The sequence below is a fragment of the Elephantulus edwardii genome, unplaced genomic scaffold (genome assembly GCF_000299155.1).
Source record: "Elephantulus edwardii isolate Elephantulus edwardi_28Jun2011 unplaced genomic scaffold, EleEdw1.0 scaffold00006, whole genome shotgun sequence".
Classification (NCBI taxonomy): domain Eukaryota; kingdom Metazoa; phylum Chordata; class Mammalia; order Macroscelidea; family Macroscelididae; genus Elephantulus; species Elephantulus edwardii.
Window position 1 is genome coordinate 32,494,708 of NW_006399756.1, and position 27,617 is coordinate 32,522,324.

Here is a 27,617-nt window from a genome sequence, read left to right on the forward strand (position 1 = left end):
AATGATGCAACCACTATGGAAGGCTATATGGCACTTTCTCAAAAAGTTGCAAACAGAAATACCATTTGACCCAGCAGTTTCACTACTGGGAATTTACCTTCAAGAAACCAGAACTGACATCCAAGCAGACATATGCACATCTATGTTTATTACTGCTTTATTCACAATAGCAAAGAATTGGAAACAACCCATGCCCATCAACAAACAAATGGATAGAAAAGCTATGGTATATTCACACAATGGAATATTATGCAGCACTGAAAAACAGCTCATGAAATATTATACAAGATGGGTGACAATGGAGGACATTATGCTGAGTGAAATATCTCAGTCACAAAAAGACAAGTACTGTATAATGCCACTTTTACAGAACAGGATTGATATTGGGGTTAGGGGGAAACTAAGAAAAGAGGGAATAATTAATGTTCATGGCATTGAATCAGACGAGGGAGAGAACTGTATAAAAGGAATATATGATTAGGTATTATTGACATGACAAGAGTCCAGAATAAGAGTTGCATAATAAAGTGCTTGGGTGTGGGTGTGTGTGTGTGTGTGTGTGTGTGTGTGTGTATACTGTGTAACAATTAAAGAACTTTTTTCCAAAAAAAAAGTGAACTAAGGGGGAGGGGAAACAGGGAGGAAAATGTGTAACAATGAAGAAATAGAAATTTAAAAAATAATATGTTCAAACCGGTTAATACCAAATAAAGTATACATTTTTCTCAAAAAAATAAAGAAAAGAAAATGATCTTTTTTGGGGACTTCTTGTCCTTTCCAATGCCAGCACAGATATGAAACAGAGTATAGAAACAATGTTGATAAAGAGTTGCTAGAGAAAGTCTTCATGTTTCTAGGAAGGTACAGGAAGAGGAAATAGATACCTCAGACTCATTGACTATCCTCTCATTCCTTGAAATTTTGTCGAATTAATTTCGTTTATGTTCACATATTCATATATTTCATACTTGTGCATAGTTTTTCTTTTTCTAGTGCTTTCCTTTAAAACAAGTCCAAGGCTTCTAGAGACAGAATATTTGCCACATTTTAGATGAGTTGTTTACATTTCTAAGAAAATAAGGGTTATCCTGGTGGTATTTGGAAATGTGTAGTTGTTTGATATAATTTGCAAATTATATGAAGGTTTGGGTTGTTTTTTTCTTCTCAGAGTGTGTGACAATGAAATAATTTTATTTTCTTTTCAAAGAGAAAAACGAACTGGGGGGAGAGGTGGGCAGGGAGGAAAATGTGCAACAATGAATGAATTGGGGAGAAATTAAATGGAAAGAATATGCTGTAAAAAATATATATGTTGCATTAAAAAATCATTTTAAAATTTTTTTAAAAAGAAATGTTTCCATATGCTTGAAGTTGGTCTCATCAATTTACTAAGAGGAAAAAAAGGAATAACATCATTTATAACAATTTTCGCATGAAATGTGTACTGTGGTTTTCTTTCTCAGAATCAGCAATAGCAACTTTCTCACTGGCTCATCATCTATTAAAGTTAAGAAAATAGCAATGTTATTTGTTTAAAAATCTTAAATGGAAATTTAAATATTTTTAATGCATCTAAAATATAGTTTTTAACTTTGTTTGTAAAACTAGGTATTATGGATCTGACTGTATTTAAATAAAGACATGTCAGAAAATCACATCAAGTCCATTAAAGTGTTCTAGCTACTCATATGCTGTTTCTACATACAAATTTCTAAAAAGTTATTAAAATTTATCATGTTCCATAGATGATTTCATTACTAATTCCTAAGCCAGAAATGTTTTCGTTGTCACAATTTCATGACACACTTTAATACATGTTAGGGAGTTCTGGGGGGAGCTTTGGTGGCCTAGCTGCTCTAATAACCTAAAAGTGGCACAGCTCTCTCGTGGTTCAAATCCTTCAGTGCTCTGTAGGAGAAAGCTAGCCAGTCTCTTCTCATACATTTTAGTCTCAGAAACCTACACGCATCAACTGACAGTTGGTTCTGGTGAGGAGATTGAGTTTTTAATATATGATAGATCAAAGGCACTTTCATTATGTAATTTTTTTCAGAAAAAAAATTTGTCTCTTCCAGATGAGTGTTTGAATGATTTTGTAAAGTTTCAACTATATCTGTTGGGATTTTTTTAAATTATACTTTCCTTAAACCCTGAAGTAAAAAAAAACATAACTGGTTTTCCTACCCAGGATCATGGTAGGTCACACATACATTTTTTAAAATATTGTTATTGTTATATGTCATTAATTCAGAACTGACTCACCACCACTGACCCACCAGTGATTTTCAGAGACAGTAAATCACACAGAAGGAGATTAACCATCCTTTTCCTGTACAGCAGCTGGTAGATTTGAACAGTGTGCCCTTGGGATTGCAGCAGCAGCTTCTTACCACTAAGCCACCAGAGCTCCCTATTTCTCTGGAGGTTACACAATATTGTAAATATAAGTCTTTATTAAGTTCATCATTTAATGCCTTTACGCATTTTCTTTGAAAGGTGTGTGCAGAGATAACTGTGAGGAAAAAACATTAAACATTACTTTGGATGTCCTTAGCTATTTTTTACCCTTTTTATGATACTGTTATTTATAATGAAAAGTTATTTAAGGATTTGGATATCAACCTATAGCAGAAAAAAGCCTATTCAATGATTGTGAGGCACTCCAAATTATGTTGTTGTACTATTGAGTCAGAACCAACTCATGATAGACCCTCCACTGGGTTTTTGAGACTGTAAATCACATGTGAGCATTAATATGTTCATGCCATGTTTGTTATTAATTGCCTCTCCAGAGCCTACAGCCAAACAGGATAGTAATGATTTCCCAGCTTGTTTTCATGTGACTGATGGTAGGTGATATCAGTGATTGTTCACTTCAAGTGCCTTGAGGCACAATCAGAAGGCTTGGAACATATTCACCAATATCAACATCAAAATTCCTCTTTTGATTCCCCATATTAGGCAATGGTATTATCATAATTTAAAATTTGCTGTCTTCTCTTACACATCCTATCCTACTTATATTCAACTGCCAGTTCCTCTCAAAAATACTGAGAGTTCCTTTCAATTGTGTCTTCCCCCCCCCCATTCCCACATTCCAAAGCTTTCTTTCTATTCACTCTACAGTCTTAGCAACTTATAGTCTTAACCATAGCCAGGTGTGGAGAAAGGATGCCGCCCTGTGCATACTACATTTTTAAACTATGCAGTGTTTTCTTGCTCTGTTCAGGTAGACTTCTTAGTATAGATATAGGTTTCACATGAATACAATCAAGTTTTCTGAGTTTCCTAATCTTCTCAATGCTAGCCATAATTTGTCATGATCCACATAGTCAAATGCCTTTGCATAATCAAGTTGTGCTGCCACCTAGAAGGCTGCTGTACATCAGTTGCTCTGTAGGAGAAAGATGAGCATTCCCTTCCAGGGAAATTTATAGCCTCTGAAAATCCACTAGAGAATCAACTATGAATTGGTCCTGATTAGATGGCACACAACAACATCAGCATCTTGCATTCTCTGCCTTCAGCCAAGATCCATCAGACATCAGCAGTGATATCCCTGGTGTCACAGCCTTTTCTAAATCTAGCTTGACTTTCTGGCAGCTTTCTGTTGAATCATTCAAGAAGCTAGACTATGGAGAATAATGTGGCAATGATGAAAATTATACAAGTGTTCAGGTCTTTTGTTCACAGGGTCACTATTAGTCATCTACAACTCAACGGCACTTAACAACAACAACAGCAATGTGGCATTAGGATTGGAGAAAGACTTATCAACAACCAGCCTTATATAGATGACACAGCCTTGCTTGCTGAAAGTGAGGAGGGCTTGAAACACTTGCTGCAGAAGATCAAAGATTACAGCCTTCAATATGGATTGCATCTCAAAATCAAGCCAGAGTGGTGTTTCTAAAACTCAAATATGCTTTTGTCACTTTCTTGCTTGTACTGTTCTTCTTGGCCTGAGAGATGTGAAGATGGTATAGGATGTTAGAAAATAGGAATTAGAATCAGAACTTGGTTTAGTCTTCACTAAAGTTATTGTTAGATGGCATGGTTTAAACTCACAATGACAACAGAATGAAACACTGCTTGATCCTGCACCATCCTATCAATACTGTTCTTGAACTCAATGTTGTAACTACTGTGTCAGTTTCACTGAGGGTCTTTTGTCCTTTTTTTGCTGACTTTATCTTTTACCAAGTGTGATGTCTTTCTCCAGGATGTGTTCCTGCCTGATAACATACTCAAAGTATGTGAGACAAAGTCTTATCCCTGCATCTAATGAGTGTTCTGACTGAACTTGTTTCAAGACTTACTGGTTTTGTTTTAGTCCATTGTGTATTCCACTGTTGTCCATCAACACCACAATGTAAAAGCATCATTTCTTGCTCATTTTTACTATTCATTTCCAACTTTCATATGCACTTAAAAAGTTTGAAAATACCATGACTTTGGTTCGGGCACATCTTGAACTTCAAAGTAACAACCTTGCTCTTTAGAACTTTAAAGATGCCTTCTGAAGCAGTTTTGCTCAATACAATATATCCTTTGATTTCTTGACTGCTGCTTCTATGGCTGTTTTGCTTATAGATCCATGTGAAATGAAACCTTACAAGCTTCATTTGGTTCTCCACACATCATGATATTGCTTGTTGGTCTAGTTATGAAAATTTTTGTTTTCTTTATACTGAGGTATAAGCTGTACTGAAGGTTGTAGTTTTTTATCTTCATTAGTAAGTGTTTCAAGTTCTCTTTGCTTTTAGCAAGGCAAGGCTGCATCATCTGCATACCACAAGTTAGTAATTAGTCTTTTTCCCATTCTGATGCCACAATCTTCTTCATATATATCCAGTTTCTCAGATTATTTGTTTTAACGTGCATAATGAATAGGATAGATAAGGGAATGGATACAACTCTGACACACACCTTAACTGATTTTAAGCCATGAGGTCTGACATGCTTTTTAATCTATTTACAGATTCCACATGAGTAACATTAAGTTTCCAAGATTCACACTCTTCTCAATGCTATCCATAATTTGTTATGATCTACACAATTTAATGTCTTTGTGGAAATCAGTAGAATACTGGTAGTGCCTGCTTCCAACCAATATTTGATAACTCTGTGTTAGTGTGTACTAGCTCTATGAATTTGAACAAGTTGCATAACTTTTTGAGAAACTTAGACATTTCCATTATAAAATAGGAATATCTATGTAACAAGATTGTTTTGAAGATTTTGCAAATTGTACATATAAGAACTAAAAACCATCTTACAATGAGGAAGTACTTAAGTATAAATATTATTTATATATAAAAAAGTATTTACTCTTTATATGTAAATAAAGATAATTTTAAAGAAATTTTTCCTTTCTCAGTCTTACATAAAATAGTTCTATTTTAGAGATTGTTTGGAGAAGTAAATCCATATAAACATATGCAAATATTTTATTTCTTTTTTAAAAATTATACTTATGTAGAAATTTGTCTAGGTTTCTAATTTTTAAAATACCTTGGTTAAAGTACAAATTTTGTCTCATTTTATTTCTGAGGTATTTTGCTTCTAAAATTGTTTTTAGGTTTCTTAATTAAAAGTCTATCTTTTGAATCCAAAACTTCCTAGACTTAGGGTTAGAAATAGGAGGAAGTGGAGTTACTCTCCCAGACTTAAAGCAGTATTTCTGGACTGGCTAAAGGTGATAAGGAGAGGTTGGTGAATCACCGAATCACTTACAGACATGCCCAGATTTCTGCATTCAGAATATGTGGCAGCCCACCTTTACTTGTGTAAATAAACTAGGTTTACTCAGGATCTTTAAAGGAAAAGAGGCCTCAGGTTTTATAAATGTATTATTGTGTTGTCATCCTTGGGAAATGTTATCAAATGTTTTTTAATAGAAATAATATTTCTTAGGAAAGGGAACAGAAAATTTAGATCATATGGGAAGCAATGCGGGGATTAGTATTTTGGTAAGAATAAACAAGCAGAATGCAATGTTAAGATCTTGATTTTCTGATGGTAAAGGATGTTTGGAGAGCTGAAAAGTACTGTTACCTTCATCTTCTTTACTGTTTGGCCTCCATTAGGTATGCTTTCCAGTAACTGTTGGCACTGGCAGAAAGCAGCTGTTCGTGGATTAGTCCAGTCTACATCTAAGTTTACCTGTCTTAGCTTTGGGGATATGGTTTACTTCAAGTCACCTTTTTTCCTCTATCTTTGTATTCCTTACAGATTCATGAAGGTTGCAGGAAGCACAGTGGATGCAGTTACCTGGCAACAGTAGGTATTCAACCATTTTTGCTCTTATTTCTTCACCATCAGTGTTTAAGAGAATTGTCACTAAGTTCAGAGCTGACATTAAATAAGCTGTGCTCCATCTGCAGAGAGAAAAAAGCTGAAACTCAATCCAAAGCTGTTCTTAATGACTTATGCTGCCTCATAGTATTGCTTGGTTGGCATTTGGAGGGGACGGGGGCATGGGGAGGAAATGACATTTTGGAGAACTCAAGTGTTGGTACATTTTTAATTTAATCTGTCATCAGTGAACAGGTAATGGAGATCTGAGTGTGCCACCTTTCCCCCACCCTTTACTTTGGGAATAAATTTCCTTGTTTAAGAGAGGAAATAGTTCTAGTTACTTAATATAACACATGAATGTAGAAACACTTTGTTGTATTATAAGTATTCTTAATTAATATCAAGTAATGAGACAAACTTTTAAGAAGAAGGGGGAATAAGAAGAAGAATGTAAAGGAACAAAGCAGCTTCAAGAGAGAAATTCTAGGAGGTTGCTCACAGTAGTCAAGACTTGTTTCTCCAAAATAGCTTGACTTCTGAATATAATTATCTGTACATAAATTTACATTTCTTTAAATCTCCTCATAGCATTTATGCCAGAATGTGCAGTATTTCAATAGGTCTAATTATTTCTACTCAACAGCAAGAACAACTGCAATCACGTTTATATTGGAGCCTTGCCTTTCCCTTCTATAAAAAGCTTTTCCCACATGTCTTCCAAGTTATCTCTCATATACTGTGGTCTTCATTGCCCAGACGTGCACTGCCATCTTGGCCCTCACATCGGAGCCCACAACTGCAGCCTTCATCCCCATTTACTCTGATCTTTACTGTCTAGGCCATTTACCTCCTGTATAAAGGAATCACAGTGCCCTTAGGGTATTCTTGTTGTGAGAAAAGGATTAAATATATGAAATCTTTTATATGTATACAAAAAGAATTTTTTGTTTGTTGGCTATAAGTTATATCAGTCATAATGGAAATACTTCATTTTGCATTTATACTCTTAGTTTTGCTGAACAAGCTCGTACGTTTTCAGAAATTCTTACTCTCTTTCCATTTCTTTTTGAGTCATGGGCTCAGTAGGCCTGAGGATCTTATCCTCTCATTGCTTCTTTTCTTTGCACTTAGACTAAAAACCAAACTCTCTACTCTGGCCTACTAATAAGTTTGGTTTCTGCTGCTTCCTGATTTCAACTCATGCTACTTACCCCTCCCTTACTCATCCTGTCCCATCATGTAAGTTGTCTTTCAGTTCTTTAAGGTTCAAGTCCATGTCTATCTCAAGATCTTCTCACATGATGTTCTTGCTTCCTGGAATACTGTCTCTCCACTCAGAGTGGCTACTTTTCATACTTTAAATCTCCCCATACATGATATCCTCAGAGAGGCCTGCTCTGACTGTTGTATTTAAAACAGATGCTTCATTTCAGGTTTTTTCTTAGCTCCTTGTTTTTTCATATCATTTACCAGTACTTGCAATTAGTACTTTTTCATAATTGGTTTTTCTTATCCACCATAGTGGAACTTAAAAAGTTCAACAAGAACTTATTTGGGTAATCATTTATTAATAATATACTATTAGGGGTGTATGTGTGAGAATAATAGTAACAGTAGTAATACAGTAAAACATACAAAAGTCACCAGTATTAGGTGAAAAACTATCAGAGAAGGAAAAACTCACATACTTTCTACTAATAGACCTTGCTTGCTTCATGTGAGAACTTGAAGCATTTGTTGCAGAAGACCAAGGAATGAAGCCTTCAGTATGGATTACATCTCAATGTCAAGAAAACAAAGATTCTCACCATTGGACCTATAGGCAACATCATGAAGGATGGAGAAGAGATTGAAATTGTCAACAGCTTCATCTTGTTTGGATCCACAATTAACATTCTTGGTATCAGCAGTCAGGAAATAAGACACATTGCACTGGGAAAATCTGAAATAAGGTACCCCTCCAAATTACTGAGGCATAATGATGTCAATATGAGGACTAAGGTGTGTCTGATTAAGGCTATGGTCTTTCTGCTTATCTGCTATGCATCGGAGAGCTGGACAATGAGTAAGGATGGCAGAAAAAGAATTGACACCTTTGAGCTGTGGCCTTGGAGAAGAGCACTGAACATCCCACGGATGGCCAAGGGAACAAACAGATATGTCTTGGAGAGGGTGAAAACGGAGTGCTCTTTGGAGGCAAGAATGATGAGGCTTTGCCCCACATTCTTTGGGCATGTTGCTAGGAAGGGCTATTCTTTGGAGAAGGACATGATGCTGGGAAGAGTGGAGGGTCACAGAAGGAGAGGAAGACCCTCAATGAGGTGGATTGACACCATGACTGCTGCAGTGGGTTCTTGTATGTCAGGAAGTGTGAGGATGGCTCGGGATAGAACAGGGTTCAGATAAAAGTCTCTATGAGTCATATTCGACTTGACAGCACCTAACAACAAAAACAACAATAGAAAAGCAGAAAAGTGAAATTACATCTTATTAAACCCAGAAAAACAAGGCAGTCCTATCAAGTTCTAGCTCACAAATTTCACTATGATAATAGCAGTGTGAAAAAATATGGACCTTTCTAAATCTTTGTATGCCTTGCCATATCTGTTGCTCACAACAACCAAACGAAACAGTGACTAACATCACCATTTTCCCTACAGTTTACAAAAAGCAGTAGAAAATGCAAAGATTACACATAAAGTAGTAGATTTTTGAACTTGAATCTGGGTCAGTCTTATTCCAAGAGTTTTTCTCTTAATGATTATTACTATTTTCATAATAGCATAATATTACTGAAAATCTTAAGTTCTTGTGGAGGAATTGAAATTCTGTCGAGTGTCCTCATAAAAGATTTCTTGGATAAGAGAGCATAGAGACTCAAGAGTGAAGAATTTATAGGAACTATATAATCCTATAAATGTGAAATAATGAGATCAGTATGAAAAATTATTGGGTAAAAATGTTTGACTTGTCAGATCATCATTGCTCACAGAGAAGGGTCAGAGATAGCTTTTCTTCTTTATTTAGGGATTCTTTACAGTACAAATGTAATAAAGTGAGGCCAGTAATTAAAAAAATTGTAATGGATAAATGGATTTTTTTATAAATATAATTCATTTATTGGCTACTTTAAGAATATTGGCTCTCTTTCAAGATAAATAGCATGTATTTGCAACTATTAAATACTCCCCCAAAGCAGAGAGGTGTTTGTTTCTTTTGGCTCCAGTATCAGCACTAATTTGGGGACAACAAGTAGCACCTGGAATCTACCATTTAGCCCTTCCAGCCATAGTTCTAAGTCAAGTCTTAGAATAGCTACGAAACAATCCCAGCAAACCTGGCCAGGAAAATTCAGTGAAAATTAAAGCCAAATGCCATGTTTCTCCAACTTTGAGAAATGCTGAAATGAAGAATTCTTAAACTTCTAAGGAAAGTCAACAGTTGCTGTGGAGGGTGGGAAAAAGAAAGAAGAATTTATGAATATACTATTATATAGATAGCCAAAAGGATCAATTCAATAACAAGATACAGAGATTAGAGCTTGAACAACTGGAACTCTGAGTCTGAAGTGATAATTAGATCTATACAGCTGGTGGCCCTGTGGTAAAGAGCTGCGCTGACAACTTGAAGGCACATGGTTCAAATCCACCAGCTGCTCTGCAGGAGAAAAGTGGGACATCAACTCCCAGGCAATTAACTGTCTCTGAAAACACTCTGGAGGGTCATCTGTGAGTTGGTTCTGACTCAGTGGCACAAAACAACACATAGTTACACTATTTTGATTTTCAAACCCATGTATTTTGAGAACATGATTTACCTTACCCATGATTGACCCTACCCACTTATCAATATGGAAAACCCAGTAGGATTAGTTAGTGACCCTAAAATAATAAGATGAAGAAGCTTTTGTAACGTGGGGGCTCTGGTGGCACTGTGGTTAAGGCATTGACTGATAACCAAAAGATTGGTGTTTTGAACTCAGGAGCTTCTCCACAGGAGAAAAAAAAAGGTAGTCTGCTTCGATAAGGATTTAATAACATTAGAAACCCCAAGGGAATGTTCTGCTTGGTTCTGCAGAGTCACCATGAGTCTCAACAAACTAGGTGATAGTGAATTTGGTTAGGATATTTTTTGTAAATATATTAAAAGATTTAATGGTTAAGATGTCCATAGTGAATGAACAGATGGGAAAATATCAGTAGTTAAATGGAAACAATAAAGAAAATCAAAAGGAATTTTTAAAATTAAAAATGCACTTGGTAGGCAGAACAAGTTATTATTGTTTTTATGTATTTTGAGGTTATAAACAACTCATAGCCTGTGTCTCCAGCAGGTTTTCAGAAGCAGTAGATTTGAACCACAGGCCTGTGCGATGGCAGTACAACTCCTTACCACTAAGCCACCAGAGCTCCCTAACAAACTATTAGAAGCTAAGAAAGAACTCATGAACTTGTATATATAGATCAGCAGAATTTTTTTAAAGATTCAAGACAATTGATGCTCAAATTCATTGAATGAAAAGAGTGAGGAATGAAAGATTACCCAACATTCTACAAGGGTTTTATGGAGTATTCTAACTTGAACCTTGGGTAGAACTAGACAGATCTTTATGCTTTCTTGGTGGCTAAGGAAACTAGGGAAAGCCTTCTAATTTCACCAAAGGGGTTCAAAGGAGGATAGAATCCAAAAGTAAATAAAGGTCTTTGCCATCACAACACATTATGGGATGTACACTATACGTCTGGTGGTCTACAAAATTAGAATGGAAATAATGGATTTTTATATCCATAATATCAGTACTTTTTTCTAAGTGGGGAGAAGAAGGAACTAAACTTTATTAACTTTGATGTGATGTATGAGTAATTAGAATCCCAAAGGACAGGAGAGATCAAATGGGCCACATTTCTCCCCCTTTTTATTATTAATTTTAATGAACATTTACAGAGACTTTGGATTTCCATTCTTTCCTTGTTGCATTTTTCTCCCTGCCCACCCCTCCCCCACCAGTTCACTCTTCTCTTTGAAAAGTAAAAGAAAAATTCTTTCACTATTATACAATCCCCCTCACACACACACTCCACTATGCAGCCACATTTTATTTTTTTTTCTTAATTTCAGTGAACATCTACAGAGATTTTGGACTTCCATTCAACACATTTCTGTTTACTAGGTAGTCAGTCTCAATCTGAAATTTGTGGCCTCTGGTTTAGGGACATTTTCCTAAAGTTTTTCCCTTGATAAGGCTCCTTTTTTGCCATTTATATGAGTATGTGTATATATGCGTATGTGTGTGTTCTTTCCTTTAAGTTCCTGACAGACCTCCCAGATTGAGATAGACTAGGAAGTAGGATTGGCCATCCTATTCTTAAATAACAGGCCTTTGAACACTAGAGGAACACAAATCGTTATAGTAGTATACTAGTAGAACCCAGTGTGGGTTCTATCCCAGCAGTGTCTGCATCACCTGAGAATTTGTTTAAAAAGCAAACTCTCAGACTCAACACCAAACCAGGCCTTCCAGACTGGGAAACATTGAGGTGGTAGCCAACAAATTATGTTTTAATATACTCTTAAGAGTCTGATGTGCTGTGAAGTGTGAGAACCAGTGCCAAATAGAATGATTGTCTACATTTGATTTCTAGAAATACGTCCATCATTGTATTTCTTTTTTGGCATAAAACTTTTTTCAGTGGCTTCTTTTTTAGTATGTGGATGAGAAAAAAGATGCACGCAAGATTGCCCTGGGAAATAATCTTTAGAAAAGTATTGCCCCTGATAGTTACAGTTATAGCTTCAAGTAATCTAACTTGCAGTAAATTTTTCTTCTTGCTTAAATGTCAGCACTTTCTCTTTTTTTGTCTTTGTCCACATTTATGTGTATCATTCTTCATTTCTGCTCTTGCAGAAAAAGTATGTATAGTGGGAATATGACAGCTATAAGCATAAAGAGATCAGTTTTATAATTGACATTTTTAACCACATTTAAGAGCACAAAAAGTGAGCGTTGTTAGAAAGTCATTGCAAGAGCAGCTAAGAATCTGCCCATAATGTAAGTAAATGTGAGTAAATGACTCTAATAATAGCATCTATTGGAAATTCACAATCATTTCCAGGGGATCATGAAACATTAGAATGACTTGATAAGCACAATTTTGCTTCAGTGGAAAAACTGGAGAAATTCATCACATAGCTACTGAATTTTAGAGAAAGGAGTGGAAAAAAAATTCTATTCAGAAAAAAGATTTCAAAGAAATGTAATAGAGTAAATGATCCATCAAACAAAAGACAAACCCCTTCCTTCTGTGATGACTCCACATCACAGCAGCCTTACAGGACAGAGTAAAACTGCCCTGTGGGGTTTCTAAGGCTGTGACCTTTACAGAGGCTTCTCTGCTGCCACAGCTTCTTTTCCTTGGAGCATCTGGTGGATTCAAACTGCCCACCTTTCGGTTAGCAACTAAGTGTTTTAATCACTGCATCACTGATGCTCTTCAAATGACCCATAGGAGTGCTAAAACATAATTTAAGATTATTTTTACGGAAAATCATTTTTAACAAAGAGCCTATAGAGCTAATGCACTGAGTTTTGGAAAGAACAGTGATTTTTTAAGTCAAATAAACCCAGAGAGAATCCCGCTCAGCTTTGTGAACATGGGGTGAAAGCAAAATTTTCTGAGGTCAGTTATCTTGTTTGTTGTTGTTGGTAGTTCTGATTAGTTTATCTCTGACTCATGACAGTGACCCCACATACACAATATACCAGAGTGAATCACTGTGGGCCATCTTCAAAACTATTGTTGAGTTGTAGTCCATTGTTGCAGCCGTTGTGTCAGGCCATCTTGACAATTACTTTTGCCTTCACTTTTCAATTGTTCTTCTCTGAGCTCTGTTGGCCTAATGGTAAGGTGTTGCTGTCCTTCCAACCCAAGGGTACATGGTTCAAATCTTTCCAGCTGCTTCATGGGTGAAAGATGGTCAGTCTTCCTCCCATGTGATTTATAGCCTCTGAAACCTACTGGAGGGTAAGCTATGAGTCAGTTCTGACTTGATGGTTGTTGTTGTTAAGTACCATTGAATCAACTATAACTCATAGCAATGCTTTGAATAGTAGATATGAGCCCTGCCATCCCTTGTGCCATTCTCTTCATCACTGACATACACGAGCCCACTATTACAGCCATGGTGTCAATCCGTCTTGTTGAGGGTCTTCCCCGTCTTTGCTAACCCTCCGTCTTTCCAACAATGATATCTTTTTCCAAGGACTGGCCCTTCGTAACAACATGCCCGCAGCTTGTATGAAATTTTTCTATTCTTGCCGCCTGGCTGCACCTTCAAAACATATTGATTTGTTCTTTTGACAGCTCATGGGATAATCAGCACTCCTCTCCAACATCACCGTTCAAGGGCATTCATTCTTCTTCTGTCGTCCTTATTCATTGCGAATTTTCAGCTGCAAAGCAAGTAGTAGAAAAAAGTGTGGCTTAGATCTTAGTCTTCAAGCAGACGTCATTGCTCTTCAGCACTTTGAAAAGGTCTCTGATAGCAGACTTTCTCAATGAAATATATCCTTGAATTTCCTGCTTCCTGGTGTCAAGGATGCTGACTGTGTATCCAATAAAGATGAAATAATTGACAGTTTCTATCTCTCCTCCCTGGTGGTATTGCCTATGAGTCCGAAGGTGAGTATTTTTGTTTTCTTGATATTGAGATGGAACTCATTGAAGACTGTAGTCTTTGCTTGTCTGCAGCAAGTGTTTCTAATCCTCTTCACTTTTCAGCAAGCAAAGTTGCATTATCTGCATAATGCAAGTTGTTGATGAGTCTTCCTCTGATCCTGATCCCTAATTCTTTTTCATATAATCTAGCTTCTCAAATTATTTGTTATGCATACAGATTAAACTGTTGTTGTTGTTGTGTGCCAACAAGTCACTTGCTACTCATAGCAACCCTGTGTACAAAAGCCCTAAATCCTGCTCTATCCTGTACCAACCCCACTGTTTGTGACACAGCCACTTCTATTGCCCCAATCACTGAATCGATCCATCTCATGGAGGGTCTTACTCTCTTGTGCTGTCCCTCCACTCTCCCAAACATGATGTACCTCTCCAAGGACTGTTCCCTCCTTGCAACATGCCCAAAGAATGTCAGACAAGGCTACAGAATCCTTGCCTCCAAGGAGCAGCCTGGGTTCACCCTCTCCAGGACAAACCTGTTTGTTCTCCTAGCAGTCCCTGCTATATTCAACACTCAGCTCAAAGGCATCAATTCTCTTTCTATCATCCCTAGTCACTGTCTAGCTATCTGATGCATAGCACACAATTGCGAAGACTATGGCCCAGAACAGACACACCTTAGTCTCCAGCCTCACATCATTGTTCTTCAGTACTCTGGAGAGGTCTCTAACAGCTGACTTTCCCAGTGCAATTTGTCTCTTGATTTCCTGGGTGCTTGTACAGATTGAGTAGGTATGGAAAAAGAGTACAGCTCTGATATACACCTTTCCTAATTTTAAACCATATAGTGTTCCCATGCTTTGTTCATACAACAGCTTCTTGGTCTAGGTATTGATTTTGCATGAGCACAATTACATGTTCTTAGATTCTCATTCTTCTCAATATCAGTCATAATTTGTTATGATCCACAGGGAAAAGCTTTTGCATAGTCAATAAAACACAAATATCCTTTTCTGTTCTCTGTTTCAGCTAAAATTCATCTGACATTAGTAATACCTCTCTTGCCACAGCTGCTTCTATGTCCTGCCTGAATTTCTGATAGATTCCTGTTGATGTACTGTTCTAGTCATTTTTTAATAATCTTCAGCAAGATTTTACTTGCATGTGAAATTAACGTGTTGTTGAATACATAACAACAAATAACATTGCTCTTCTCCAGCGATCATTCTTTCCTGATGTTTCATCGAAACTAAGCATTAGTAGCCTCACTTACTTTAAAGTTGGACAATATGCGCAGCACTTTATTGGACCTTGCTGCCTTCTTATGTAAAAGAGGTAAGATCGTATTTGTGCCTGGGCTCCTTTATCATTGAACAAAGGATGCTTGTAGCCCTCCTGTCAGCCTTGCCCTGGAAGGCTCCACAGTCTCCTTTTACCCTTTTCACTGAAAGAAAGCTGTTTCAGGTGACTGTTGTTGACAAGGGTCTATACATGTACCCCAAAACTAAGTAAAGCTCTTTCTGTTTTAAGTCCAAATCACACACATACACAAAGCAGTCTAACTTCCTTGGTACTAATCTCATAATATTAGTGTGTAACCTCACCAAAATGTTTTCCAAAAAAGTCTTATTTTATTAGTGTCTGGTGTCCTACGTAACTGAGCTCCCTTGTTTCTTCATATTGCAGTACTTAGTAGAATGATCTTTGAGAAAGTAAGATTTGAGCAAAGATGGGAAAGAGGTAATTAGGCAGATATCCTAAAGAAGAGTGTTCCAGACTGAAGATGCACCTAGACCAATGCTTCCATCATAGGAATGACTCATAGGTGTTATTTTGTTGTAATTGTGTCCTGTGGAGTTGGAACTGACCCATAGCTGACGCTCCAGTGGATTTTCAAGGGCAGTAAATCACACAGGAGATGTTTGCCCGTTTTACTTCTGTGGAGCAGCTGGTAGATTTAAACCATGTACCTTTGCACTGGCAGTACGATTCCTTACCAATAAGCTACCAGAGTGTTATCACAGTCTCCACTGCTGTTAGGCCTGTTTCAACTCTTGGCCACCTTCCTTTGGGTCTCTAAGGCTTTACATCTTAACAAAAGCAGACTGTCTCATATTTCTACTCCAGAGTGGCTGGTGAATTCAAACCATTGACCTTTCAGTTAGCATTCCAACATGTAATGTTCTATGCTACAAGTGCTCCAAATATAGAACAATATTGTTAATTTTTTATGCAAGTAAAATCTTGCTGAAGATACTTTAAAAACCACTGGAGAAGAATATCACCAGAGAACTTCCAGAAATTAAAGCTGAAAGGACATGAAACATGAGAAGACATGAAACAAGGGCTAGATCATTGCTGATATCTGTTGAATCTCAGCTGAAAACCAAGAATACCAGAAAGATTTACCTGTGTTTCTTTGCCTAAGTAATCAAAGGCATTTGACTACATGGATTATAACAAATTATGTGCATCATAAAATTTTGAAGAATGGAGATTCCAGAACCCTTAAGTATGCTCACTCAGAACCCATATATAGACCAGCAAAACAATGGTTTAAACAGACAGGTTCACATTCATGATTTAAAATCAGGAATAGTAAGTGTCAGAGTTGTATGGTTTTACTGTATTCATTCAGTCTGTGTATTGAGCAAATGATACCAGAAGCTGGAGCGTATACAGAAGAACACATCAAGACTGGAGGGTGAGTCATTAGCCAGCTGCAATAAACAGATAACACAACTTTGCTTGCTAAAACTGAAGATGACTTAAAGTACTAATTGATCAAGTTTAAAGACTATCTCCTTCAATATAGACCACTGTAGCGGAAAAAAAGGGTAGATTTTATGTTAATAAAATGATAATTAGTTTATCTCAAACTGCAGATCCTCACAGCATTAGACGCTTTGCATGCACAGTTACTGTTTTATATAATATATTGTATAAGGGAAGAATGATAACATGAACTAAAAACCTTTTATGTGCCTAATTAGTCTAGTTACTTTACATAAAGCTATTATAAATTTTTGTAAGACTCTACCACCATGCTACTCAAAGTGCAGTCAGTGGCTGTTACATGCCCTGGAGTCCTCTCCACCCCACAGCAATCTGTGTGAAACACATCGAAACCTTGCCCGATCCTATGCTATCATCTCAATCTCTGCTGTGCTTAAGCTCACTGTCATCGTCACTGTGTGAATACATTTTGCTGAAGCCCTTCCTCTCCTCCTCCATCTTCCCCAGGATGATGTTCTCTTCCAAGAACTAGCCCCTTCTGATAACATGACCAAGTATGTAAGAAGAGGTCTCACCGTAATTGCCTGTAAGGATCACCCTGGCTGCACTTCTTCTAAGACCTCTTTGTTCTTTTACCTGTCTATGGTATATTTTATATTCTTTGCTCGCACCACAGTTCAAAGGCATCAATTCATCTTTGGTGTTCCAGTTGAAATTACCATGGCTTTCATCAGGCCCACCTTTGTCTTTAAAATTGCATACTTTTTCTTTAGCACTTTATAGAGCTCCTTGGCAGTAGATTTGCCCAATGCAATAAATTATTATGTTGTTTGACTTTTGCTTCCTTTGACATAGATTGTGAATCCAAGTAAAACGAAACCCTTGACCACTTCAATCCTTTCTCTGTTTATCATGGTGTTATTTATTGGTCTAGCTGTGAAGTTTTTATTTTCTTGGTGTTGATGTGTAATTCATACTTTGATCTTCTGTAAATGCTTCAGGTCCTCTTCTCTTTTTGGAAATGTGGTCTGGATCAGCAATATTAGCACCATCCTAGAATTGTTAGAAATGTAGATTCTTGTTCCTCATCCTAAACCTTTTTGGAATCTGCATGTTAGTAAGATCTCTAGATGCTTCATTATGCACATTAAAGTCTGAGAAGCACTACCTTCACAAGACCTTTAGTACCTTTTCCTTAGATGAGCAAAATGAGGTTCAGAGATGGTATAATTTATCTTACTTATGGCTAGTAAATAAATAACAGCCCAGGAAATCTATTAACAGAGAAGTCTGTGTTCTTTCCATTACATGCTTTAAATAAATTCAGCTTCATAGAGACCCTCCTTTGGGTTTCCAAAATTGTAAATCTTAATGAGCAAAGTCTGCCCATCTTTTTGCTGCAGGGCAGCTGGTAGATTCAAACCACTGGCCCTTCAATTAGCAGCCAGCATACCTCCAGAGCTCCTTTTTCTTATCCTCACTAGATTGTTTTTAAAATGGACAAATTTTGGCTACCTAGTGGTACAGCTTTGCTGGCTTAGTGGTAAGGAACGCTGCTGTCAACACAGAGGCATGTGGTTCGAATCTACAAGCTGCTTCTTGGGAAAAAAGATGCAAAATCTCCTCCTGTGAAGTTAACTGTCTCTAAACCCATTAGAAGATCAGCTATGAGTTGGTTCTGACTCAGCAGTACATAACAACAACATAATGTTGATGCAGTGGGTTAATCATTGAATACTAACCCAGGGGTGACAATTTTATGCTATTCTGTAGAGTCAATTTGAGTTGGAACAGATTTGAAGGAAGTAGGTATTTCATAACGTACTCTAGAGGGAAAAAAAAGAAGATGAAAGAAAGAAAAGAAACCGGTTAGCTTCCACTTAAATTCACTTTGAAAGCATTTGCCCAAACAGGCTGAGTATAAACACCTGGCCGAGGACAATGGAGTGGAGATGATAATTGAGTTCGTGTGTGGCTGTGCGTGGATGAGTCACATGCTCCCTCTCTTCTGGGGTAACTTATATCTTGTCTCTCTACTGAATTAGGGAATCTAAGTGTAATTGTTGGCTGGATTCTCCCAAAATCCTGCTCTGATGGGCAGAAGACAAGACTGAAAGGGGAAAAGGCCTGAGGAGAGGAACAATCTGGCATATAAGTCAGGGAATGTCTTTTTTTTATGAGCAAGGAGGTATTTTTATGGTTTGCCTTGAGTGAATAGCCTCTGATGTTGGGAAAACAGACAAGGAACAGCTGGACCACACTTCGGCTCAGTTGCCACAACAACTTGATACATTTGTCTCTGGTGTCATTTGATCCCTTTGAGAGCTGTATTGCCTCAATGTGGATGTTTGACTTTCAGACTTACTACTCTGTGCAATGAGCATGTCTGTTTGTGTTCCTCAGATTACATGGAGTGTTGATTATATTAATTTGAGGATTTGAATTCTAGAATTGCAGTATGTGACAACCTTACAGGTGACTGAATTGCCGAATATCATGGAACCATCTTTATCTTCACCACCATCAGAACTCTGGTTTCCAAGGTAATAGCATACCTGATAGCATCTAGGAAAATTAAGTCATTCTCATTTTTCAATATATGATATTATCTCATCTCAGATATTTTTTTTTCTTTGCAACTCACACTCGATCTCAGCACAAAAGTTATTCCTAGTGTTAATGGCAAATATTTTTTTTCTTGGAAAAGTTAAGAAGCACTCGACCAGTTGGAGAGTTGCAAAGTAAAAGGGAGTGCATTCATATGAATCCAAGAACAGCTTAAATCTTTCTCCTTAAGAAGCTGAGAAATGCAATAGAGTTTAAGACCAGAAGAAACTAATATTAACCAAACTACCACTCCCAATCTCTCAGAAATAGACCATAATAGAAGATCCTTGATGGAATATGTGATAAATCGAGAAATAAATAAAAAATAAATAAATAAATGATAAATCTAGAACAAACCCAAAATCACAATAGTAACCAGGATAGTCGGTACAAAGAGACTGGTGAAACCACCGAACTGTAGCCCTCGTTGTTGTAGTTAGGTGTCATCAGGTTGACTAGAACTGATAGCAACACTATGAAAAAAAGATGTGAACCTTGCACTGTCCTGCAGCTTCCTCAGCACGTCTCATACGCATGAGCCCACTGCTGGTCACTGTGTCAGTCTGTCCTGCTGAGAGTCTTCCTTTCTTTCTCTAACCCTACACCTTTTCAAACATGATGTCTTTTTCCAAGGACTGTTCCCTCCTGATAACATGCTCAAGATGTGTGAAATGGAGTTTCACAATTCTTGTCCCTAAGGATTACCTCCTAATGACCTCCTCCGAGACAGACTTGACTGTTCTTTCGGCAGTCCATGGGATATTCAGGACTCTCTTCCAACACCACAATTCAAAGACATCAATTCTTCTTCTGTCATTCATTGTCCAACTATCTGATGCATAGGAAGTAATTGAATAGGATGTAGCCTGGATCAGGACACCCTAGTTTTAAACTTGCATCCTTGGTCTTTAGTACTTTGGACATGTCCTTGACAGCAGATTTTCCCAATGCAACACATCTTTTGATTTCTTGACTATTGTTACCACATGTATTGATTGGGAATCCAAGTTAAATGAAAGCGTTAACAACTTAAATCTTTTCCCCGTCTATCATGATGCTGTCTGTTGGTCCAATGATTTTTGTTTTCTTCATGTTGAGATGTAATTCATATTGAAGACTCTAATCTTTGATATTATGCAGCAAATGCTTCAAGTTCTCCTTGCTTCCAGCAAACAAGGTTGTGTCATCTGTGTAACAGAGGTTGCTGATGACTCTTCCTCCGATCTTGATGCTACATTCTTCTTCATATAGGCCAGCTTCTTGAATGATTTTCTCTGCATACAAATTGATTTGTTATAGAGAAGGAAATATAGTCCTAATACACACTTTTCTTGATTTTAAACCATGCAGTGTTCCTTTGTACTGTTTGCACAAGAGCTTCTTGGTCTGTATATGCATATATGTGCATATGCACAATTAACTATTCTGGGATTCTCATTCTTTTCAATATTAGGCATAATTTGTTATGGTCCATAAAGTCAAAATGACTTCACACAGTTAATAAAGCATGAGAAAGCCATCTTTCTACTATTCTCCACTCTCCGCAAAGATTCATCTGACATTAGCAATGTTATCCCTGATAACATGGCCCCTTCTGAATCCAGCTTGAATTTCTGGCCATTCTCTGTCAATGTATTACTCCAGCCATTTTTTCATAATCTTCTGCAAGATTTTACTTGCATGTGATAGTAATGATACTGTTTGATATTTTCCATGTTCTGTTGGATCACCTCATGCTGGAAATGGGAACAAGCACTCTAAATATTTAAAGCTTATTGTCACCCTTTAAGCCTGAAACCAAACTCACCTTTGTGAAATAACTTGCACCCCACCAATAGACAGAGCTTGAAGGTGAACAGTAACACCAGAGAGACACTCAACTTGCACAACAGTCAGTCCCAGAGAATCACAGGGTAGCATTTTTCCAAGGATAAAAACATAGATAAAAGAGCGATATGAGTAGAAACAAGAACCATGGGGGTAGGACGGGGCAAATAAACTGTTTATTAGCAGAGATCCTCACCACTGGGCCAACTGGAAGCATAGGTATGGATGGAGAAGAGTTTGAGATAGTTAACAGTTTTAGTTTGCTTGGCTCCACAATCAACTCTATTGGTATCTGTAGCCAAGAAATAAAGAGATGAATTGCATTGGGAAAGTCAGCTGTCAGGGGCCTCTCCAGAGTACCGAAAAGCAACATCGTCAGGCTGGAGACTAAGGTGAGCCTGATCCGGGCCATAGTCATCGCAGTTGTGTGCTATGCATCAGAGAGCTGGACAGTGACTAGGGGTGATAGAGAATTGATGTCTTTGAGCTGTGGTGCTGGAAAAGAGTGTTGAATATACCATGCACTGCTAAGAGAACAAACAGGTTTGTCCTGGAGAGGGTGAAACAGGACTTCTTGGAGGCAAGGATTCTGAAACTTTGTCCGGCATATTTCAAGGAAGGACCATTCCTTGGAGAGGGACATGTTTGGAGAGAGGAGGAACAGCACAAGAGAGGAAGACCCTCAATGAGATGGATTGATTCAGTGACTGGAGTAATGGGAGTAGGTGTGTTAGACAGTGAGGTTGGCACAGGATAGAGAAGGGTTTAGGACTCTTGTACATAGGGTCGCTATGAGTTGCAAGTGACTTGACAGCACGTAATAACAACAACTTGAGAGAAAGGGCTAGGACTTCTGCTAGTATAATCCATGTAATGCTGGCCAAAGTAGTACTGCTAGCCAAAGGCCACAACCTGGCACTTCTAATTCACTAGCCTCTCCTGAGTAGAAAGATGGGCAGTCTCCTTCAGTTCTAGTGGCAGCCTCTGCAAGTAGCTGGAGGGACAGTTATAAGTTGGCTCTGACTAAATGCGAATGAGAGAGAAGATTGCTCTGCAAATACTCAGCATTTGTTCTCCTCAGCATAATGGTAGTTCTGTCCTCTCCATGATCATCAGCAGTAGTCAGCAACAAAATCCTGATCTTCCATTACTCTTCTCCACATCTCCTAAATTTAGGACCGCTAAAACAGAAAATTTTGGTAACGATCTATTTAAGGGCTTCCCACTTTCTACGATCGTGGTGACCAGCACCTTCTCTAAAATTCATTGCTTAGATTCTTTTGAAGGAACACTGTCTCTTGGGAGAGTTCAGGAAAGCAAAAAGCAAAAAAAATTAGAAGCTATTGAGGATGACTTTTGAGCATGTGCAGGATGTAATTTCATTATTGTCTAGAGTTACACGGCTGTTTCTGGGATCAGGGAGTTTCCTAAACAGAATATATTGTTGTTAGATGGCAGCATAACTGTGGTTTTCTGCTAGTATTTTGGTGCGGAGGTGGATAGCTGTTTCCTGTCATTTCCCACTCCCCACTTTTTTTCCTTCTTCCCACTTCATTTCATATAAATAAAAGGAAACAAAGTTAAGGGTAACAAAAGAACCACCAATAACAAACATTTCTGTTAAAGTTCTAAAGCTGATCTATAGAAGATGAGGGTTTCAAATTTTCTATATTCTTTTAAATTCATTTACATTGTGTGTAATTTGTATAGTTTCTCCAGTGCATGTTCAAGTTTTACATAAGATACTTTAATGTGAATCACATGAAAAATGTGGCTATGCATTAGAACTTTAACATTTGCATTTCCTGTTCTGTGTGGGTAATTTGTAAATGTGGGGTCAGCCTAGCAGGCTGGATAGGAGGAGAACTGGGACAAGGAGGGAGTCAACTGACTGGGCTTGGAAAATGACCGTCCTTTGTGTGGGCCTGTAGCTGAGAGATAATAATTGCTCAGTGAAATAGGGACAATTTTTATTTATAAAAAATACTCAGCACTGCCATGTTGCTGTTGATTGTGTCAGTTCTGAGTCCTGGAGGTCCCATATGCACAGATTAGAACAGCTCCATAGAGGGTAAAGACGCCTAAGAGCATGTGTTCTGGGCATGCTAGCAACAGCAATTGTTCAACACTTGGTAGTGAACAGACTGTGGCTGGTGGGACTACAGGCCTCAGAAAACATAAGAAAATTCCCAGATCATTAATATTTACCATTTTCTTCTCATTGCTGTAAAGTCAGAACCCACTCATAGTTGACCTTCCACTGAGTTTCTGAGAGTGTAAATTACATGAGAAGAGATTGTCCAGCTTTCTCCCAAGGAACTGCTGGTGGATTCAAACCACCTGAGAGGCATAGCCTTTGGGTTAGCAATGTGCCTCCCTAGAACTATGCCACCAGAGCACTCTAGGACGACACTTCCAGAGTTTCCTAAGTTACCATAGAAGTAAAATTGTTGTGGGAGGGCATGTGTTTTAAAAGAATTTTAAAGGACCACCTGAGAAAGTATTTTACTTCTTAGAGTTTAAGATACTTTTTTTAGACAGTCCTTTTAAAATTCCGAAGATTATCAGTAGTCTTTAAAAGAAATGCATAAATATGTGCACAAACATGTGCCCATCCGAAAACAATTGTACATACAATTCAGAAAATAATATTTTATTGTCTTTTTGGTAAAGGTTATATTCCCATTCAACAATTTCTACACAAGTTGTTCGCTGACATTGGTTATGTTCATCACATTGGGCGAGCATTCTCATTATTTCTATAGTTTCCATGAATTCTCCCCGTGTACATTCTTAGAATGTTACTGTATGACATAGTCCTCTCCCTAGCACTTCTTGGAACATCTGTAAGACACATATTTGTACTACAATTAAAAGAATTTTCACTAACACAAAGTAACACAGATACTGAATTTTTAGTAACTGTGAATCACAAAAACAAACAAACAAACAAAACACAACATTTTGGTTAACATTGAGAAGAATGGGAATTGTACTCATGCAAAACCTATACTTCAACTTAGGAAGCTGCTGTCCAAACAAAGTAAGGGAACACTGTATGGACATCATACAGTATACCAGAAATAAGATTTGTTTTTTGTGTATTGTCCCTTGATGTCATTCCATATCTCATCTGGTCAATGGGTTCAGTACATCAAATTTGTTCTTAAGATGGCCTCTAAATTCAAGTGGGGTGTATTAATAGTCATATTTTGGCTCCTGTGGACTTCTGATTTTCTTCAACTTCAACTGCAATATGCATAATATGAGCACCTGTTCCACAGTTGACCCGGGGTCTTCTTCTGACGTTGAGTTTCTCTGCCATCTCTTTCCACAGATGTAGTCAGTTTGACTCCTGTGTATTCCTTCCAGCAAGGTCATGTGCATATACTTTGTTTGGTTTGGTTTTTTGGTGTGTTATTTTTAGAGTATTAGCAATGAGTAAGTTATTGGCCTTCCAAAATTCTATCATGTCATCTGTGGCCTCATTTCTACCACCAAGACCATATTTTCCAATTACTCATTCTTTTTTAGGGAACTCTAGTGGCTTAGTGGTAAGGAATTGTGCTGCCAGCCCATTGGCTCACAGTCTACTAACTGCTGCACAGGAGGAAGTTGGGCAGACTCTTCCTATACAATTAAATGCCTCTGCAAACCCTCTGTAGCATCAGTTAGGAGTTGGTTATGTCCTGGTGGTATATAACAAGTCCTTCTTTGCTTCCATTTTTGCATTCCAATCACTCATTATAATAATGCATCTTGATTGCAGATTTGATCAACTTTGGACTGTAGGAGTTGGTGGAAATCATTAGACTTTTCACCTTGGCTTTAGTGGTTGGTGCATAAATTTAAATAATAGTCATATTTACATATCTTCTTTGTATGTATACAGATGTAATCCTGTTACTGATAACCTTATACTTCAGGATAGATCTCTAAATATTCTTTTTGATGACTAATTCAGTGTCATTCCTCTTAAATAGTTATTTCTGGTATGGTAGATCATATTATTGATTCAAAATGGTCAATATTCATTTATTTCCACATAATAATCAATATACTTGGTATATTTATCCTTTTGTGTTTAATGTAATGTTTAGCAATTTCTAATTTTTCTATATTTATACTTTATATATTTCATGCTCCAGTTATTAATGAATATTTGCAGCTGTTTCTCACATTAAGTCATGCAAAAATTAGGTATTTAGATACCATATTTACATTGTAATTAAGGAGATAAAGTAGAATAATATAAAGGAACTGAGTAAAAGAGCAAAGAAATGAAAACAATAGAGAAATGAGTGATATCCAAAGATGCTTACTATCTACATTTTTTTATCTGTTGTAGATGTAAACTCTTATAAAATATGACAACTGTGATGCCTTTCCTATGAGTATTTTTATTTTTCTAATATTTACTAGACAGAAAAAAGGTAGATTAAAATTAGGAATTCTAAAAAGAAACAATTCCTTTAGAGCAATTTGAACTTCCTCCTTCATCACCATAGGCTCTTATTCATATGTCATTTCATGAAATTCTTCTGTCAGCCAATTCCTTCTGATACAGTGACTCTGTATTCCTTCCATCTTCTCTTGATACTTCCTGGATCATTTAACATTCTACCCAAAGTATCCTTAAGTATTAACATTTAACATTCTACCCAAAGTATCCTTAAGTATTGCCACCCTTGGCTTGAATTTGTTTTTCAGCTCCTTCAGCTTAAGAACTGCTGAGCGAGTTCGGCCCTTTAAATTTTCTGACTCCAGCTCTCTGCGCATTTCATTATAGTATCTTGTTTTGTTGTCTCGGGCTGCCTTTTGAAATTTTCTGTTTAGCTCTTTGATTTCTTGGTTTCTTCCTTTAGCTTTGGCTTCTCATCGCTCTAATGCAATATTCAGAGTCTCATCTCACATCCATCTTGGTCTTTTCTTCTTTTTCAGCCTTTGTAATGATCTTTTGCATTCTTCATGGTGATTTTCTTGATATCCTCCCAGAGCTCATTTGGCCTATGCTCATTGGTGCTCAAGGCCTCAAACCTGTTCCTGAGATGGTTTTGAAATTCGAGTGGGACAGATTTAAGGTCAAATTTTGGTTCCTGTGAACTTAATTTAATTTTCCTCAACTTCAGCTTGAACTTGCATATGAGTTGCTGGTGGTCTATCCCACAATCAGCACCCGGCCTGGTTTTCACTGCTGATATTGAGCTTCTCCACTGAGTCTTTCCACAAATGTAATATATTTGATTCCTATGCATGCAATCAGGTGCGATCCATGTGTATAGCCCGCGTTTATGTTTCTTATAGAAGGTATTTGCAATGAATAAATCATTGAATGTGCAGAACTCTGTCATTCTATCTCCAGCCTCATTTCTCTCACCGAGACCGTATTTTCCAGCTACTGATCCTTCTTCCCTGTTCCCAACTTTTGAGTTCCAGTTGCCCATTATTATCAATGCATCTTGATTGCATGTTTGATCAACTTCTGACTGCAAAAGTTGGTAGAAAACTTCTTTTCCTCCTCTTTGGCTCTAGTTGTTGGTGCATATATTTTAAATAGTGGTATTCACTGGCCTTCCTTGTATGTGTTTGGATATTATGCTGTCGCTCACCACATTGTACTTCAGGATGGATCTAGAAATGACTTTTTTAATTATGAAACCAACCCCATTTTTCCTCTCCTTTTAATCCCTGGCATAGTAAATAATAAAATCATCTGATTCAAAATATCTCGTGTCAAGCCATCTCATTTCACCAATACCTAGTATGTCAATATTTATGCGTTCCATTTCTTTCTTAACAATGTCCAATTTTCCTACATTCATGCTTCTCACATTCCACGTTCCAATCACTAGTGTCTGCTTACAGCTGTTCCTTCTTCTCTGTATTTCCCTTTCTAAGATCTCAGTCTCAATTGCTATGCGTGCTAGTCCAAGAGATAGTCTAAGTGTGCTATATTGTACATAGGGTTTTCAAAGGCCTGTTTTTTCGGAAGTGGATGGCCAATCCTTCTTCCTAGTCTGTCTCAATCTTTAAATAGTTGGCAAAAAACAAGGCTCCAGGATTTGATAGCATACCAACTGACAGATTTTAACAAACAGACACTGCCCTGGATATGCTCACTAAATTGTGCCAAGAGATATGGAGAACAGCCAGCTGGCCCACTGACTGGAAATGATCAATATTTGTTCCTATTCCAAAGAAAGGTGACCCAAGAGAGTGCAGAAATTATCAAACAATATCATTAGTATCACATGCAAGCAAGATTCTGCTGAAAATTATCCAAAAACGTTTGGAACAATATGTCAACAGAGAACTGCCCGATGTATAGGCTGGATTTAGAAGAGGTAGTGGTAATAGGGCTATTATAGCTAATGTTAGATGGATCTTAGCAGAAAGCAAAGAATACCAGAAGAATTTCTGTCTGTGCTTCATTGACTATGCAAAGGCTTTTGACTGTGTGGATCACAACAAGCT

The 27,617-nt window shown here is 37.4% G+C and overlaps 1 protein-coding gene across 1 annotated transcript in view; it reads left to right on the plus strand.

Annotated features, from left to right (window-relative positions):
- HPSE2 (heparanase 2) overlaps window positions 1-27,617 on the plus strand; it is a 771,012-nt gene that overhangs the window by 545,207 nt on the left and 198,188 nt on the right. The window contains exon 6 of the mRNA XM_006880197.1: window positions 6,235-6,282. Within this exon, the coding sequence (XP_006880259.1) occupies window positions 6,235-6,282 (48 nt within the window). The remainder of the gene's footprint in view (window positions 1-6,234; window positions 6,283-27,617) is intronic.